At 42.7% G+C, this 17,393-nt stretch overlaps 1 protein-coding gene across 1 annotated transcript; it reads right to left on the bottom strand.

Annotated features, from left to right (window-relative positions):
* Positions 1–619: 619 nt before the first annotated feature.
* atrip (ATR interacting protein) lies at positions 620–16,720 on the bottom strand. The gene is made up of 18 exons (XM_083939950.1): positions 16,472–16,720; positions 15,042–15,382; positions 10,852–10,934; positions 9,258–9,428; positions 8,953–9,065; positions 7,590–7,735; positions 7,401–7,496; positions 7,155–7,260; positions 6,631–6,801; positions 4,196–4,451; positions 3,941–3,994; positions 3,421–3,602; positions 2,131–2,267; positions 1,902–1,993; positions 1,450–1,536; positions 1,274–1,352; positions 934–1,155; positions 620–778 (listed from the first exon to the last, which is right to left on the bottom strand). The coding sequence occupies exons 2-18, from the start codon at positions 15,379–15,381 to the stop codon at positions 705–707; spliced, it is 2,409 nt and encodes an 802-aa protein (XP_083796076.1). The 5' UTR covers position 15,382; positions 16,472–16,720; the 3' UTR covers positions 620–704.
* Between the last annotated feature and the right edge of the window lie 673 nt (positions 16,721–17,393).

The raw sequence follows: 17,393 nt of genomic DNA, 5'->3' as shown, positions 1-17,393 counted from the left end.
TAACTGGTGTGAATTCTTGCTGTTTTTCCCCCCAGTGTGTGTCTCATAATGCTGTCAGGATAAAGTGGCAGTAATTAAGAAAAATGTTTCCATAGAAAAGTTACCGACTTTGGCATTAATGATCAGACCGGCCTCTCTTCCATCTACCAGCAGTGATTTATGTTCACTCTGATCTTAATTTCTGCTTTTTCTTACACAAAAATAAAAAGTAAATGATAAACAGCATACCGATACCCATGTCTAAGAACATTTTTTTTATACAAAAGTGGGTTATTTATGTTTTTTTTTTTTAAGTCAATTGCATAAAGCTGTAAAAAAAAAAAAGTAGCTTAAAGAATTGTTATTCAATTAAAAAAATAAAAATAGAAATATTGATAATTCTGGGACCACGTCAAGAGTAAAATAATGTATTAAATAAAAGGTATGAACCACAGACAGAAGTTACAGCAGCCCCAACTGTTAAAGAAGAGAACATGAACTCTGACAACAGTTTGTTTCACATTCATCTTTTATTATACCTTCATTGTTTATTGTATCACTTCTGACAGCAGAATAAATTCTGTGACTGTCCATCACTTAAGTCATTCCTCTGAATTTTCTTCAGTTTCCGTTTGGTCCTCAGTCTGTAATATCCAATCAACAGTCAGTAAACTATCCCTCGTTTCTGCTTATTGGTCACTGGTGGAGAAGGTGGCAGCAACCAATCAAGGGCCAGTGTCAGTGTCCATATCGTCAGTGTCGTCGCCCTCTGAGCGGCAGATCTCTTCCAACGCCAGCTCTAACACAGGAAAAGGAAAAGCATGAGTCTGTTTACTTCAGAGTTCTGTGTGGCAAAAAGTATGTGGACATCAGAACACTTCCTGTAAGGATAAACTGAGGGTTGCCATATTATGTCGTTCATGAGTGTGTGTGTGTAAGTGTTTGTGTATGTACCCTCGCTCTCGCTCAGCTCGGGGATCTTCCTCAGCGTGTCTCGTACAGCAGGGATCACCTGGTCATACATGTGCAGCAGCGGCCTGCAGCTCTCTGAGTAGCTGCCATGATGCAGTAGCAGCCAGTGCAGCAGCAGCAGACACTCTCTGAGCAGAGTCGCCGCTGGGCCGCGCCACCATTGCAACATAGGGGTGGTGCCCTGCTGCAAGGATGGGGCTAGGCCTGAAGAAAAACCCACAAAAAACCCACTGACTCATCGTTTGTTGGGTGTCATGAGCGGTTTCAGTGATGGAGGTTAAATTTTCGCAGCCTTGTGTTTTAAATCTGAAATGTGACTGACCTGTTGAGTCTGTCGAATCCTGAGAACCACGAAGATTTAACCACTGACGATGAAAGACAATCACCACTGTCTGAACCAGCTAAGAGAGAGAGTGAGTTGAGAGGCTTGTTCATTAAGTTTAGAACATTTAGTTTAGTGACTATAAAAAGACAGTGCAGAGGGTCAGAGAGTTTTACCTCAGTGTAACACTGGCAGGTGCTATGCTGACCGGTGTTCCAGCTCTCCGCTCGCTGAGTCAACAGTCTGCTCAGCAAACGAACCACCTACGACCAAAAGAAAGCAGTGGTCAAAACTAGTTCTGTAAACTATCAAAAAAAGCTAGGTTAAAATATTAGCTGCAGCTGGCACAAACACATGAAGATCGAGCCGTTCTAAAACATGAAGGAGACAACAGCACTGATGCTGGCATCATTTTAGTCTGTACAGATGTTGGCTTCTTTTTGCTATGTTTTGTTTGTGTTTGATGTATATATCTAACCCATGTGCACCTGAATTTCCCCTTGGGAACCAAGAAAGTTTCTTGAAATGAATTGGAGGCTATGGACAGAACAGGTAGAAGCACTTTCACTTTATGCGTGCGTGCGTGCGTGCGTGCGTGCGTGCGTGCGTGCGTGCGTGCGTGTGTGACCTGCAGGTCCAGCAGCATCCAGTCTGTGTGTGTTGCTTGGTTGTCTGGTCTGGTTCTGATGAACTGGAACAACTTCAAGAAAATACACGGGTCTAAAGAAAGCAAAAAATAAAATCTATTAGTGTTACAGTGACATTTTTCGATATAATCATGTAGAGTGTAAACTTAAACAATGGAGTGAATATTTGAAACAGAGTAGAGACAAAAAGCATGGCGGATTGAGATTCACCGTGCTGAGAGCAGAGCTGCTGAGCCAGTGCCTGGTGGTCGGACATGGATGTGAGGACAGACACACTCCCTGAAACTGTGTGCAACCTGCAGTCTGCTGACAAACACACACACACCACCTGCAACACACACTGCAACCTGAGAGAGCAACAAGTGCGTTAATGAATAAATCACTAGTCAACACTGAAATTATCTTTCATCATTTCTGCAGTAAAAACCAAAGGCTTCTTCTCACACTGTTGGTCAGACTCAAGAATTCATATTTATATTTCATCAGTTATTTCTGCTTTCTTTCACGTCGGTGACTGTAAATGATGGCAGTAGTATGTTACATAACTGACAGTCAATGGAAAAGTCGTAAAACCCACACACATTCCTTGCTCAGCCACTCCTCTACCTGCAGCTGTGGATTGCATCATCTGTGTGTGTGAATCTGTGTACTTTACAATTTAATTGGAGGAATATAAAATCAGAAAAGTATGCGTCAGGGTGTTTCAGTGTGGGTCAAGTTTCAGGACACCTTCACTGCTTCCTCACAAATTAATGACACAAACTTTATTCTTTTGTTGGTATCAGTATGAATTATCATCTTTATCATAATTATTCTGGACTCTGAGGAATATTTGCTCTCCCCTGGACATTTATGTTTTTTTCACTATACATACATCATTTAACATCAAAACATATGAAAATGTGTTCTTAAATGTGGTACTGCAAATGTCTAACTTACGATATTTCTCACATTTTTAACACTACAAACATAAAATGTACACCCCCATGTTCAGCAGATTATTTTCTCCCTGATGATATCTTGATTTAGCTAATAGCAGTTGTGGTATTTAACCTAATCTAAAAACGCATCTTAAACGTGCACCATCTCCCACATTTTTCACTCTTTATATACTATTATAGGTGAAATATTCTACTTATATACACATTGAAACTGTAGTGAAAGTGCTGTTATGATGTCAATATCAAAAGACCATTCGCTGTCTCTTCTTTCACTGTTAACAGTGCATTTTGCGGTAAAAATACATGAGACCTTGAATCTTTAGATATTCTGCAGCCGACAAGCAGATGAGCTGTAATATTTATTTCCAAATATTCACGACTTTCAATAAAGTATTCAAGCAAAGTTAAATTTCATCCACTTGTGTTTTTTGTATTTTATTGAACAAATCTCCTCTTACCTGAAATAATAACTATTGTCACATATGATCAGATTACTTTGCTGTGGTCACTATGAATTGATACAGAAAAACAATACGGCACACTCTGTGTGTGTGTGTACCTGTCGGCATGTGTGTGTGGTGTCCTCTCAATGAGGACACACAAAGTCTTCATGGCGTTGAGGACCAGCTGCTCATTTTGTGTGTCGTTGTCACCGCCCAGCCCCGCTTCACACAGCTGCAACACTGACCGCAGCAAGTCATTCTGGGAGCACAGATCCACACCTGCAGTAGAGTGTTCACTCTGAGACCAGAGGGAGGATTTTATTAAATGGCTTTCTTAAAGCAAACAACATGTAGTCTCATATCACAAAGTTACTATTTAGATATCGCCCCTCTCTACTGTAAGTAAGTAAACTTCATTTATAAAGAGCCTTTCAAAACCAGAGTTGCAAGGTGCTGAGCAAAGTTTAAAACATAAAATAGAGCACACAATAAAAGGAAACAATAAAAACAATAAAAACTAATCAGAAGTCAAAGAAAGAAATGTGATGAAGGTGAGGAGGGAACGTTAAGGAAGTTAAATACAACACAATAAAGTTGAAAGTGGAAGAGTGTGCGTGGTTGTATTTCTGTTTATACCTTCACGTCTGTAAGTCTGCTTTGACTCTCCTTTGACAACACAGCCTCCACCACCTGGGAGTGAAAATTAAATAATCAAGTGTCAAATGTATTTCAACAAGGAAAGACACTTAAACTGGGTCAAAGAAAAAGAAGCTACGACTGTGTTAACACGATATTCCTCTAATTGAAATGTCTATATATCAGGATAAAACCTTGACATGTGTCATCTGAGTAGTAAGTTGTATGTCTGTATTGTTACTGTTGTGTCGTCACCTCGTCACTGTGGGCCAGTTGCAGGTAGAGGAGCCTCAAAGTAGCCAAACCTGTGTCCTCCACACTGAAACCAGTCAAACCAATTTCCTCCAGTCTCCCCAATCCAGCAACACTGCCTGCTGGGAGCGAGCTGGCAGCGGTAGAGTTTGAACCGCTGCTCCCAGTGGAGATGGAGCGGAGCGAGTCCAGAGCCTGACAGAGCCGAGACAGGTGAAGGTCTAACAGAGGGAGGAGGAGGACAGCTCCGGGACACGACCTACACAAACACACAGAATTCATTATTTTCTTGCTTGGATTTATGTTATTAAATTATTATTATTATTATTATTATCATTATTAATGTCTATATAAGCGGTTCTCAACTTTTCTAAAATGGTGGCATGATCAACGATTTTGGGGTTTATTTCTTACTTTTTCAGCTTTTACATTTGGGTAAATAATGTACATACAAGTGTTGTTATTGGAAATTGTTTTTTGTCTAAGTTATGTAGAGAACACCTCGGAGAAGAGGAAAAAAAGCCCTTTACAGAGAAAATGTGTAGATATATGTTTGTTTTTAAGTGAACAGCTCATGTGGGATACCGTTTTTGTTATTGTTGTTTTTGTTGTTTTTGTGTTACATGCTTTTGTATATTTGTCCACGTTTTGTACAGAGCCAATAGAAAGTCACTTTTTTTGTTTTAGAGCCTGAAATGGTAATTTCCAGCTTGATTTACACATTTTGCCTTACAACATTCAAGTGAAATGTTTTATTATTTAATTTCTGAAAATTAAAAAATAAAATAAAAACTAGAATGGCATGATTGGAAAAGTGATGAGTCCCCAGATGTAATACTTTGTGGAGGAACCTTTTACTTTAATTACAGCCATCAGTCTGTTTGGATCTGTCTCTACCAGCTTTGTCTCCTAGACTGGGAAATATTTCCCCAATCTTCCTGCAGAACTGTTGGTCAATCAGTTCTGTGGTGAGCGGTGTTGGACTTTACTCTTCAAGTCCATCCACAGATGTTCTGTAGGATTCAGGTCAGGGCTCTGACTGGGCGACTCTAGGACCTTCACCTTCCTGTCCTTTAGCCACTGTGTTGTTTTTATGAAGGTGTGTTTTGGGTCGTATTCATGCTGGAAGGGGAACCACCTGCCGCAGGTTTTCCTTAAGGATTTGGGTGGACTTGGCAGCATCCATGTTCCCTTCAGTCCTGACCAACTGCCCAGCCCCTGCTGAAGAGAAACAAGCCCACAACATAACGCTGCCACCACCAGGCTTCACTGTAGGGATGGTGTGTTTTGGGTGGTGTGCTGTGTTTCTGCCAAACATAGTGCTTAAGAGTTCAGCCCAGAAAGTTCAGTGTTGGTCTCATCTGACCAAATAACCTTTAACAACTGGCACCAGAATCTTCAATATGTTTTTTTTAGACTCAGTGTGACAGTTATTTCAGAAGAGGCTTCTTTCTCTTTCTCTCCATCCTGCCAAACATGTAGCACTTGTGAATTTGTTGTCACATGCACAGATTGACCGACCTCTGCCATTAAGACTTGTAACTCCTTCAAGGTCACCATGGGCCTCTTGGTAGCTTCCCTGATCAATCTTTTCCTGGCTCGGTCTCCAGTTTGGAGGGGCGGCCCGATCTAGGCGAGGTCTGGGTGGATCCATATGCCTCCACTTCTGGAGAATACTCCGAACGGTCCTCAGAGGGATACTTAAAGCCTCTGAAATCTTTTTAGATCCGTCTCCTAACTTGTGCCTCTCACAACTTTATCCTGGAGCTCTTTTGAAAGCATCGTTCCAGCCATGGTGAATTATTTTTGTTACCATGAACTACTAGGAGAGGAATCCTCAGGAACAGCTGATTTTATTCTGAATTTATCAAAACCACCACAGTTGATGTCAGGTGGAGGCCAGTTACACTTCACTTCACTTCACCACATCACTTAGTGGAAGGTGATTGGTTTTACCTGAGAATGTTTATAATAGTTATTTTAAAAGGGACTCGTCAATTTTCCAACACTGCTATTCTAGTTTTTAATACATTTTCAGAAATTTTGAAAAAAAAAAAAAAAAATTCACTTGGTGTAAGGACAAATGTGTAAATCACGCTGGAAAAAAATATATATACTTATGTATTGTCATCTCAGGCTGTAAAACAAAAAGGGTAACTATTTCAAAAGGGTATGTCACAGACATAAAAAATATGAATGAGTGAATGACTGTTTCAAATATATTGAAACAGTCATTCTAAGTGGTGTACAGGCTGAAATTTTTAATCTACATAAACGCATGGCATCATGGCGCTGTTTTGCCATGTGGTCATTTAAGAGATGCTTTTTCATCATTTGTCCATAAGAGGTCTCTGTTGTACACAGAACTGCTCTTCATTGAGCAGCTGATATCAAAGTAACAGTTCATCAGAACAGCTGTATTGTCTCAGTCAGTCTACCTTTTGTTTCCGCTGCTGGCCGCAGCCGCTGGTCGGTTCTGACTCAGCATGTTGAGCCCAGTTACAGCCAGGCTCTGGACCGGACTCAGAACAGCTCTGGGAGCTCCGCCTCCACTGCCACTGACGCTGGCTGCCGCATCAGAGTGGAGCAGAAAACCTGCAGACAGCCCGCTGAAATCACACACACAAGACAACATAAGTTAGCCTTTTCATAACAGCTAGAGTTTGTGATCCCGCAGCCATTTTTTCCCCTAACTTCACTCAGTGCAACATTGTGTCTTTGCTCTGATTGGTTGTAAGTCGATCTAATTGTGTCCAGAGGCGTTTAGGTCTGTACCGTTGAGAACACCCATAGGTAATCGAAAATGAGAGCCGATGTCAGGCTAGGATAAGAAACGGCAGGAAAAGAAAATCTCATCTCCTCCCATCGCTCTCCATTCTCAAGAGTTCACTTTGCTTGTTAGGAAGAGGTGTTATACTCAATCAGCACTTGCGTTGTCATGGTTACAGTTCTGTCTGTTTACCTAGATGTCAGGTGGATGTCGGTCAGACTCATAGACAGCAGGTGAGAGAGGCTGAGGCTGCTGGGAGACAAAGGCTGCTGCAGCAACAACCCCAGCAGGATGACACCTGGAGGACAACACAGAACAACAATAAATGATATAAAGAATTTAAAATAGCTTGAGTGGGTTGAGAGTCACTCTAATGCCTTAATCATTTAGGCTGACTAGTTTTAATAATGTTAGAAAGCTGTCAGAAAACTGACTGACCTCGGTGCTGCAGGTGAGCAGGTCTGACGGACAAGAAGGGGTCTGGGCGAGACACTTCCTGTCTGTCACCAGGTCTGCTGCTGGACGATCCTCTGTCTGCTGGAACACACAAGCACCAATCAAAATAAGGTTGTCCTCAACACATATGTTTCTCAGCCACAACTGCATCACCACTGTCAAGTGACCCACCGCCTTTCCACATCTTCACCGGCGTCATTCTCAATGGGACGTGGGCTTCAAACGCCTCCTTGGTGATGAAGCTGTTTGCTGTTGGAGAGGAGGAGCTGCTGCCGCTCCCATGATGCAACTGGGCAAGAGAGTTTAGCACTTTAGGACTGAGAGGAGAGAGAAAAAGAGAACAGCCAATCAGATAAGAGGTGAGTGGATGATAATCGATGGTTAGAATCCGGGCTGGGGCCCTTCTGTGTGGAGTTTGCATGTTCTCCCTGTGTCTGCGTGGGTTTTCTCCGGGTTCTCCGGCTTCCTCCACAGTCCAAAGACGTGCACGTGTTAGGTTAATTGGTGACTCTAAATTGCCAGTAGGTGTGAATGTGAGTGTGAATGGTTGTCTGTCTCTATGCCCTGTGATAGACTGGCGTCCTTTCCAGGTTCTACCCCGCCTCACACCCAATGTCAGCTGAGATCGACTCCAGCCCCCCGCGACCCCGTTAGGGACAAGCGGTTGCAGATGATGGATGGATATATATCTTTATATATTGTACTATATAACTCCACAAAGTCTTTAATCAGTTTAAGGTAATGCCGTTTTGTCCAACCAAGAGATACCAAAATCCAAGTTCACAATGATATAAAACAGGGAACATCCATCCATCATCTTCAACCGCTTGTCCCTGGCTGGAGCCGATCCCAGCTGACATTCGGCGTGAGTCGGGGTACACCCTGGAAAGGACGCCAGTCTATCACAGGGCACATAGAGACAAAGAGACAGACAACCATTCACACCTACGGGAGTTTAGAGTAATAAACATGTGCATGTTTTTGGACTGTGGGAGGAAGCCGGAGAACCCACAGAGATCTCACGCAGACACAGGGAGAACATGCAAACTCCACAAAGAAAGGCCAAAGCCCGGATTCAAACAAGGAACCCTCTTGCTGTGAGGCGACAGTGCTCACAAAATGTCAAGAAAGGAAATATTCTTACACCCATTTACCTTATTTAACAGAAAAATACTACTTTCTGAATTCAAGTTTGTCTCTTTTACAGAAATCAGACGAGCTTTACTGCCTTCTTAACTCATCGTAAAACATACAAAATTGTAGTGCAGTGACACAGAGCTGGTGGAAAACGATTAAAGTCTGCTTCCAATTCTTCAAGTTATATGTGAAAATATTCTGGCTCTATGCCGTTTCCCCTGCAGGTTTTCTCTGCCGTTGTTTGTCAAGTCTATCTCTGAGCAGCAGCTCACACACACACTAGTTTATTTTTCACTTGCCTAATCAGACAAAGGCACGAGGCATTCCACTTGCCCGAACACAGAGCTAACTTGCCCCGGGCAAGCTGACAAGCATTAATGTTGAGCTGATGACTGACCTGTTTCTAGGCAGCGGAGAGGCCGTCTTGTTTTTGTCTGAGCTGTGCAGTTTGGCCTTCATCTCAATCATCTCTGCTTCTTTAAACTGCAGCTCAGACTGCAAAGACTGAACCTGAACATAGAGAACATGTTATCATGTTATTCTGAGGATTATATGCTCTTAACGTGTATGTATGTGTATGTGTATGTGTATGTGTGTGTGTGTGTGTGTGTGTGTGTGTGTGTGTGTGTGTGTGTGTGTGTGTGTGTGTGTGTGTGTGTGTGTGTGTGTGTGCGCGCGCGCGCATGTGTGCCAGGTCCACACCTTCTTGTTGAGCTCCCTTTCTCGGTCACTCTGCTCTCTCTGTCTCTGGCTCTCCAGTAGGATCTGGTTCTGCCTCTGGGCCTCCTTCTCCTGCTGAGCTCCTTTCAGAGAGTCCCTCAGGACCCGGATCTCCCCGCTCTTGAACACAATCTCCTCCTCCACCTCCTTAAGCTGATAACACATTCACCAGGACGTGTTTATACAGAGTCTGTTCGATACACTCATTATAAATCTCATCACACTGCTCTCTTATCCTCATCTTTACATAGGTCTGGACATCCAACCTTAACACTTTTTTGGCCCAGACTCAAATGTGTCTGTATCATCAACAATCAAACACTGTCAATTACTGAACGCTAAAAACAAATATCTGGTTAGATTCTGATTTTCATATACTGTAAATATGCACATTTTAATGTTTTGTAATGACCTAAATTAGACTTTTATCAATTACAGAAACGGGACTTTCACCTTTTAGATGAAAGGTGAAGTTTTTTATTAATTCAAGATACCAACTATGTCAGGATTGACTGTGCAAATGAAGCACATTTCCATCAGATGGAATTTTGAAGGTATAAAAACAATACAATATTTCAGTCAGTGTAAACATCCTGTTGCTTCAACGAAGATATCTGATAATTAACATGCTGTATATGATATCTTCAGACTGACGATGTGTGGAAGATGAAAGATGACTTTAACAGCCTTAAAGCTTCTTAAGGGAAACAACAGTTAAAACTTAATAACAGGGTACGTAAAATGGCTGCTATTTTGGAAACTAGAAGTTTAAGAAATCCTCTGGTTAGGTTGGGGTTATGTAACATTAATTTTGTTTAGGGAAAAACTGTCATGGCCATTTTAAAACGGGTCCCTTGACCTCTGACCTAAGAAATCTGAATTAGGATGTCACTCAATACTCACTGACTGTTAAATCTATAGAGTTGCACTTGATTGTGTTGACTGTAGTGATAGACGGATACATCGGCCGGCCGATATTCGCGTTTTTTCCATGTTTTCCATGTTGCTGGAGATGCCTTTTTAAGTCCAATATTGAGGTGTTAATTTGTTACCTTTTTTTTAACAAGACTAAATGTCTATGTCAAGCCTGATGCCTTCAGAATATGAGATTATAAAAAACAAGTTGCCAAAACAGTTTAGAAGCATGCACAGTAATATCAAATAGGGAAAAACATAGTGTTAGTTCAAGATGTACTAATAAATAAAGTGAGAATTAAACATCTCCTGTTTTTTCATGGAAGTGTTCGGTTACTGGTTTGCGGCTCACGGTGATTTAAAATCACGTCACAAGTTATTGTTATTTTAGATTTTTATATTTAAACTCTTTCAACTTTATTGAATTGCAACTGCTACACAGCAATTTTCCTATGGATGAAGTTTTATCTCAAAATCACTGCTCAACAATAAATATATGAAGTCACAGAAAACTTAGAAATGACTATTTATTCATGCAACAGTTTCACATGCAAATTATTGTTATTGTTCACTGCTATGATGTATGTTGTTTTGTTCACTGTACTGATTCTCCAAGATGTTTTGCGACAGCTAAACCTGTCCTGACGATTTTCAGTCTCACCTTCCTCTTTAGCTCTGCATGCTGAGCCTCCAACAGATTGTAGGAGTCTTCTCTGTCCGACCCAAACTGCTGCTGCATGTTACCTGAACACACAAAACAACAGAGCTCCGTCAACACGTTCAACACCAAACACAAAAATGAACTCCCCAGCTGACGGTGTTTGTTTACTGTACGCACATTGACTGATCATTCACTCAGTTTGTCTATTTTTTCTCTCCTTTCAGATCCTGTAACTTTGTTTTCTCTATATTTATGGATTCATACAACTCACACAGTTTATGGTCATCAACGGTGTTTAAAGAAAGTTACTCCAACCAAGTGTGTGTGTTCTTTATGAGGATATTCAAATAATTTATTGTTTCTTGTATTACTTGAACTAAGGTTTTGTCATGTAAATGCATCATTGTCATTCTCCAAGAAATTGGAAATCTGTGTTTTTGTGAATTATATCTCCCAAAGGAAACAACAATGTTAACAGCGCCTATTAAAATGTGCATGTTTCAAACCCAAATTGACTCTCGGCCAAATACAGACTGAGAGGAACAAACGAAAGTTACAAATGTAACTACGGTTCTATGAATCCTGGATGACCGCCAGAGGCAGTGCGTAAAGCACTGGATAGCTCTACCTCACGCATGCACATTTCCAGTACCTAATACCAACATAGTCACCTGTGACCCCCCACGTGACACAGGAAGGCTATATCTTCCGGTGTCATTAGAGTATCTGTTCCAAGGATCTTCTCGCGAAAACACAAGGATTCTGAGTGACCGGACGCTCTGGCGGTCATCCAGGATTTATAGAACCGTAGCTACATTCATGACTTTGGTACGATTTCATCCTTACTGACGCGGTGCGTAAAGCCCTGGATGACTCATACCAACAAGGTCACAAAGAATCCAATACCCACCTTACTCACCAGACGCAGCAGAGCTCGGAAACAGGATCACACCCATCTGATGGGGAGCGGCGACGTTGACACGATAAAACTGTGTGAATGTGCCAGGCGACGTCCACGATGCCGCGGCACAGATCATCAGCCCTCTCAGTGCTGCCCATGATGTAGAGACGCTTTTGGTGGAGTGGCACCTCACCCCAGATGGGTGGCCCCATAGGAGCTGTCTCTGGAACTGCCTACCACTGGAACTCAGGAACACTACCTCACTCCCTCACTTTAAGTCCAAACTGAAAACCCATGTGTTCAAAACTGCCTTTTCCCTTTGATCTCATTTGCACTGTGTTGTTGTTAATTTAACCTGATTTGATCATTTTGTTTACTCCCCATATTTATTATTGCAGGTGTTTGCACAAATATACGGTGACAAGAACACCGTACATTTGTTAAAAAGGTATTACTTGACTGTTTAGAAAGACGCCTATAAATAAAATGTATTATTATTATTATTATTATTATTATTATAGGCTTGTGTAATGGCATCTACAACCCAGTGGGACAGCCGCTGTTTGGAAAGTGCACAACCTCTGTTAGGGCCACTATGACACACAAACAGCTGCTCCGACCGCCGTATCCCGGCAGTAGCAGCAACATAAGCCTCAAGCACCCGGGCCAGGCATAGCAGCTCCGAACTACCCACCTAAGACAGGGAGCCAAAGCACGCAAGTTAGATAGGCTGGTTAAGATGTGTGCACAAAAGCACCTTGGGCAGTTACGCCACAGTCGGCCATAGGACCACACCCAAGCCATCAGGGTCCATCGCAGGCAGGTATCAGCCACGGACAGGGCATGCAACTCCCTGCATGCTTCTGCTGCTAGCAACCGCATAGACTCTCAAAGTGGAATGAGAGTGACCACAATCAGGCAGATACTGCAGAAACTCAAGAACAGTCGTCACAGAGCAACACCCTGGGTCTACTGCCTTATCCCTACACCTGTCAGAGAGCAGCTTCCATCTGTTTTCATACTGAATCCGAGTAGATGGCGCCCTGGCATTTAGAATTGAACTCCTGACTCCTGCAGTGCATCCCCTCAGTAGAGGGTCAGGCCCTGAAGGGCCAAACCCAGAGCTGGAGGCGATAGGGATCAGGATGTCAGACCTGACCCCCCAGATGCAAAAGGAGATCCTTCCTGCAGGGGAGGCACCATGGAGAGTTGCAGGAGAGCCTGCGCAGCAGTGGAAACCAGAGTCTCCCTGGCCAAAAGGGGGCCACCAGAAGGAGCCTGTGGCCCCCCCATGGCCTTGGTACCCCCATGACCAGAAATGAGGAGGCACCACTGAGACCCTGACCTTCCAGTACCCGTGCCACTTGGGGTCCAAGTAGGTCCAAGCTCAAAGACACCACAGACGAAGCAGCTGTCAGTTTGCCTAAGAGCCGGAGAAACTGAATGAATGGCAAAATCCTGCCAACCCTGAAGAGGGTTATCGTCTACGCGCCGAGGTAACAGATAGGCCCTCATAGCGACAGAGTCCAGAACCATCCCCAGGTATATGACCCGTTGGGATGGGTCCAGGCCATTTCTTTTTAAATTCACGGTCAGGACCAGCTGGGCCACGTCCAAAGGTAGCCGAGCCGTATCCTGGGCCACCTGAGACCGGGACGGTGCACAGACCAGCCCGTCGTCCAAATACGGCTGGACCTTCATGCCCCGCTTCTGCAGGGGTGCCAGAGCTGTTGTTACAACCCTGTTGAACACCCTTGGGGAGAGGGAGAGCCCAAGGGAAATACCCTCAACTAAAAATGCTGTCCACAGAAGGCAAACCTTAGGAAGTGCCGGTGGTGCGAATCCAATTGGCACGTGGAAGTATCCGTCCCTCAGGTCAGTAGTGGTAAACCACTCTCCCTTGGCAACTACACGAAGCGTGTCCGACGCGGTCAGCATGTGAAAATGTAGAACCTTCAGGAACCTGTTTAGAATGGGGAAAAATCTGCCATCTTTCTTTGTCACAAGAAAGTACCTCGAGTAGAGCCCGCTTGGGACATAGCAGAGGATCCACTGGCTCGATTGCACCCTTGGCCAGGAGGGCGGACCACTCCTGACCCAGAGCTAAGGCCTTCGCCGAATCACTGACGACACTCATTTTGACCTGGCTGAAGGCTAGGGGCAAGCGTCAGAACTGCAATTAGTACCCCCGGGTCAAGGTGAAAACCACCCAAGGGTCTGAAGTACAAGCAGCCCAGTATCTGAGCAGCTGATGGGAAAAACATCGGACGGCCGGCCCCGAAGAGCTAGCACCTGCAAAACATATCATTCAGGCCAAGCATAAGCGCTGCTGACAACAGAAAATAATAAATGATAGCTTACCGGGAGCGAGAACTACCGTCTCCGGTAAGGTACAAAAAAACAAAAGTGGTAGTTAGAACTGAGCAAAGCTAATGGCTACTACACTAAACACTACACGCAATAGTAATGAGGCAACAAGTGCTGAGAGCAGGAGCCCTCACCAGCAACCAAGGTGATAAAGAATATCAAATAGACTGAGCACAAGTGCTGCCGCCAAACAGAAAATCAAATAGCGTTACTGGGAGCGAGAACACTACCGCCCCAGTAAGATACACATAAGTAAAGCAGTGTTCAGAACCGAGCAAAGCTAACGGCTAACACACCACCTTACAATAAACACACCAAACATTGAGAGCAATGAGGCCAGCGAGTGCTGGGAGCGGGAGTGTACACAATGCCTTCACCAACAAACACCAATCAGCTGGTCACAGCCTCTGGAGGATGTGCAGCGAGAAGATGAAAAGGAACAGTTCCTCTAACGACACCAGAAGATATAGCCTTCCCGGTGTCACGTGAGGGGGGGGTGACTATGTTGGTAATAGGTACTCGAAATGCGCATGTGCGAGGTGGAGGTATCCAGTGCTTTACGCACCGCCTCTACTGGTCAGTAAGGATGAAACAGAACTCTCTTTACCAGACAAAAAGCCAAAACATTGTTCTTGTCTTAATATAATACAGAAGAAATTTAAGAGGTTTCAGAATCTGAACAGACACTCCAAATCACTGTCTTATCACATTTGATGCCAGTGGAGGAATAAATGGGAAATCTTCTAGTCTCATAGCTGTGTCGTGTGACTTGTTTTCATCGCTGCTTTAGTCTACAACACTAACATCGCTTTAACAAAAACTGTTGCTACCTTAACACTGACTGATGAATGATTCGGAAAATGATCAGCAGGAGTTTAAAGGATAAATGAAAATACAGGTTGGATTTCTGCTCTGAACTCACCGAGAGGCTCTCTGCTTGGTATTCCAGCATTCCCCCTTTTGCTGCTGCTGAACCCAAAGGTGTTCCCTCTGCTCTGATTGGTTGTGGCTCTGCTCACAGCTTTGCTCTGCCCTGCAGATGGCGGCCGGGTGGACTCACGATCCAGCTCCATTGGTTTGGCTCCTTTAAACCCGAGCCCAGGTGCAGGTTCTGAGGAGATGGCCTGCGAGGCGATGATGTCTATCTCATCCAAGTCATCCTGGGTGAAGTCGTCATCATCTCCAAACGGGTCATCAAAGGCCACTGCCGTCACTACATGCTGGTTCAGGCCACGGAGGCGCTTGGAGGGGGGGCAATTCATGCTGAGGAGGAGGAAGAGGATAGAGTAAGGCAGGTTAACCGGCTACAAACTGTTAGTCTACAATGTGTTTGGTGTAGCATCAGAGTCTATATCTTTCAAGAGTGTCAGAGCAAAAAATCTGTTGGCCAAAGAGTGTTGTTACTTATACGAGTTGTAGCTCCGTAACATAAAAATATAACCAAAACTGCATCACTGATAAGTTTTGGTCAGTTGATTATCTACTCTGATGCTTGATAAATAAAACCTTGGATCAGTATCCTTAAAGTCATTATAGATAATTTTGGTCTTACATCTTACAGAACAAAGTAACAAAGTGCCATTTATTAATGTTCATAATTGTTTAGGGCTGGTTACCCGACTTTGACCAAATTGCCTCCATAGTATAGAGCATCCATAAATGCCTCGTCATTCAATACCACATGGCCCATATAATACACAAAAGAACAAACACAACTCAAATCATGAAAGATTAAGCCTACATACAATTAAATACTCGCATAATAAGAAAACATTAGCATTCACAAAGATGCTATGGAAACTAAACAGATGGCTATCACTTCATATGATGTATTTTATCTTCATAAACACATTTAAGAGAGCTACTTTAAATTAAGTTATTCAGTCGTAGTTTGCTTTATTTAACTGCTTGGCAAGTTTCACATAAATGAACTGACACCTGAGGCTACTGCCTTGAAGGGTGGAACTGTATGTTAACACTGATGAACACTTCAGTAAATGCTCTACAGGAATGAACACATAATGTGATTTGTATATATTATTATTATTATTATTATTATTATAGATACTTCGATTTGATGCTCATGGAGGAATAGTGGGTTCTCTGAAATCATAAATATATGTGTGGTCTATATGTACTCTATATGTAAAGTGTCTTGAGATAACTTTTGTTATGATTTGGCACTATAAATAAAATTGAATAGTTTACAGGTTAAAGAGGTGCAACAACAGTGACTCTGCTCAGACACAAGTGAGTGCTGGTTTCTGGCTAAACTCAAACTTCTAAACAAGACAGTTACTAAGTTAACTGATGTAACAGTGAAGTGTGTAGTTCCTCAGTGTTTCGTGGTACCTTGTTGTCTCTGCTGTCGCTCCTGTTGGCCGTTAGCTAAAAATATAACTTAGCATTGATCCAATGGGACGTTGACCTGCCAAGCTAACAGCTAACACAGTCACAACGGTATTTAAATGTCAGTTAATACTAAAAAAAAAGACCTTAGAGATGTCTGTTAATGGCGTTCCTTCAGACTTCAGCCTCAGCGCTTAATTAAACCGACACATTCATTAAGCAGTACAGTCCGTCAGCAGTTAGTTGAAGTTAACATGTATTATAGGAAAAGTGTACTGTTCAGACCGCTCCGGTGCCGCTCACAGTCTGACCAATCACAGCGCTCAGAGGCGACCATGCGTTGGGCTGGTTGCTGTACGGGTCCCCGTTCACGACAAATTGTACTGAAAGCGCAACTAAAAAAAGGAAATGGGTAATTCCACATTTTGACAAATGTTTTCCCAAGCGTTAGCTGCCTGAGACTATTAATTGGGGTAAATAATAAGATACAACAAGTAGCTGGTTGACTTATTATAGGACAAAGACTGGAAACAGAAGGAAAGACCTTTCAGAAAGAACCAAGTTTATTGTCACTTAGGCTTTTCTCATAGGAATTTGCCTTTGGTACATTTAAATAAACATAATAAGAGAAAAGAAAGATAAAGGACACGTTATGCAAATCAAGAAACATAAATTAAATAAAGAAATTGACAATAAAAAAAACTAAAAATATTGTGACATGTTTTTACACTATGTATAAATGTATTTTAAAATGAAAGAAGTGTATGCTTGTTTTTTCCCCCAGAAATGTCAAAAAATTAAACGTACAAAATCCACAGTATAAATTATAGAGAATATGTACAGAGTCAAGCCAGCTAACAAAATGCTGGCAGCATCTCCAAACTCCACTAATTAACACAGTATGTGTTGTTTGTTCAGTACAAGA

Source organism: Echiichthys vipera (assembly GCF_963691815.1).
Source record: "Echiichthys vipera genome assembly, chromosome: X".
NCBI lineage: Eukaryota > Metazoa > Chordata > Actinopteri > Perciformes > Trachinidae > Echiichthys > Echiichthys vipera.
This window is presented reverse-complemented; position numbering and strand designations above follow the sequence as displayed.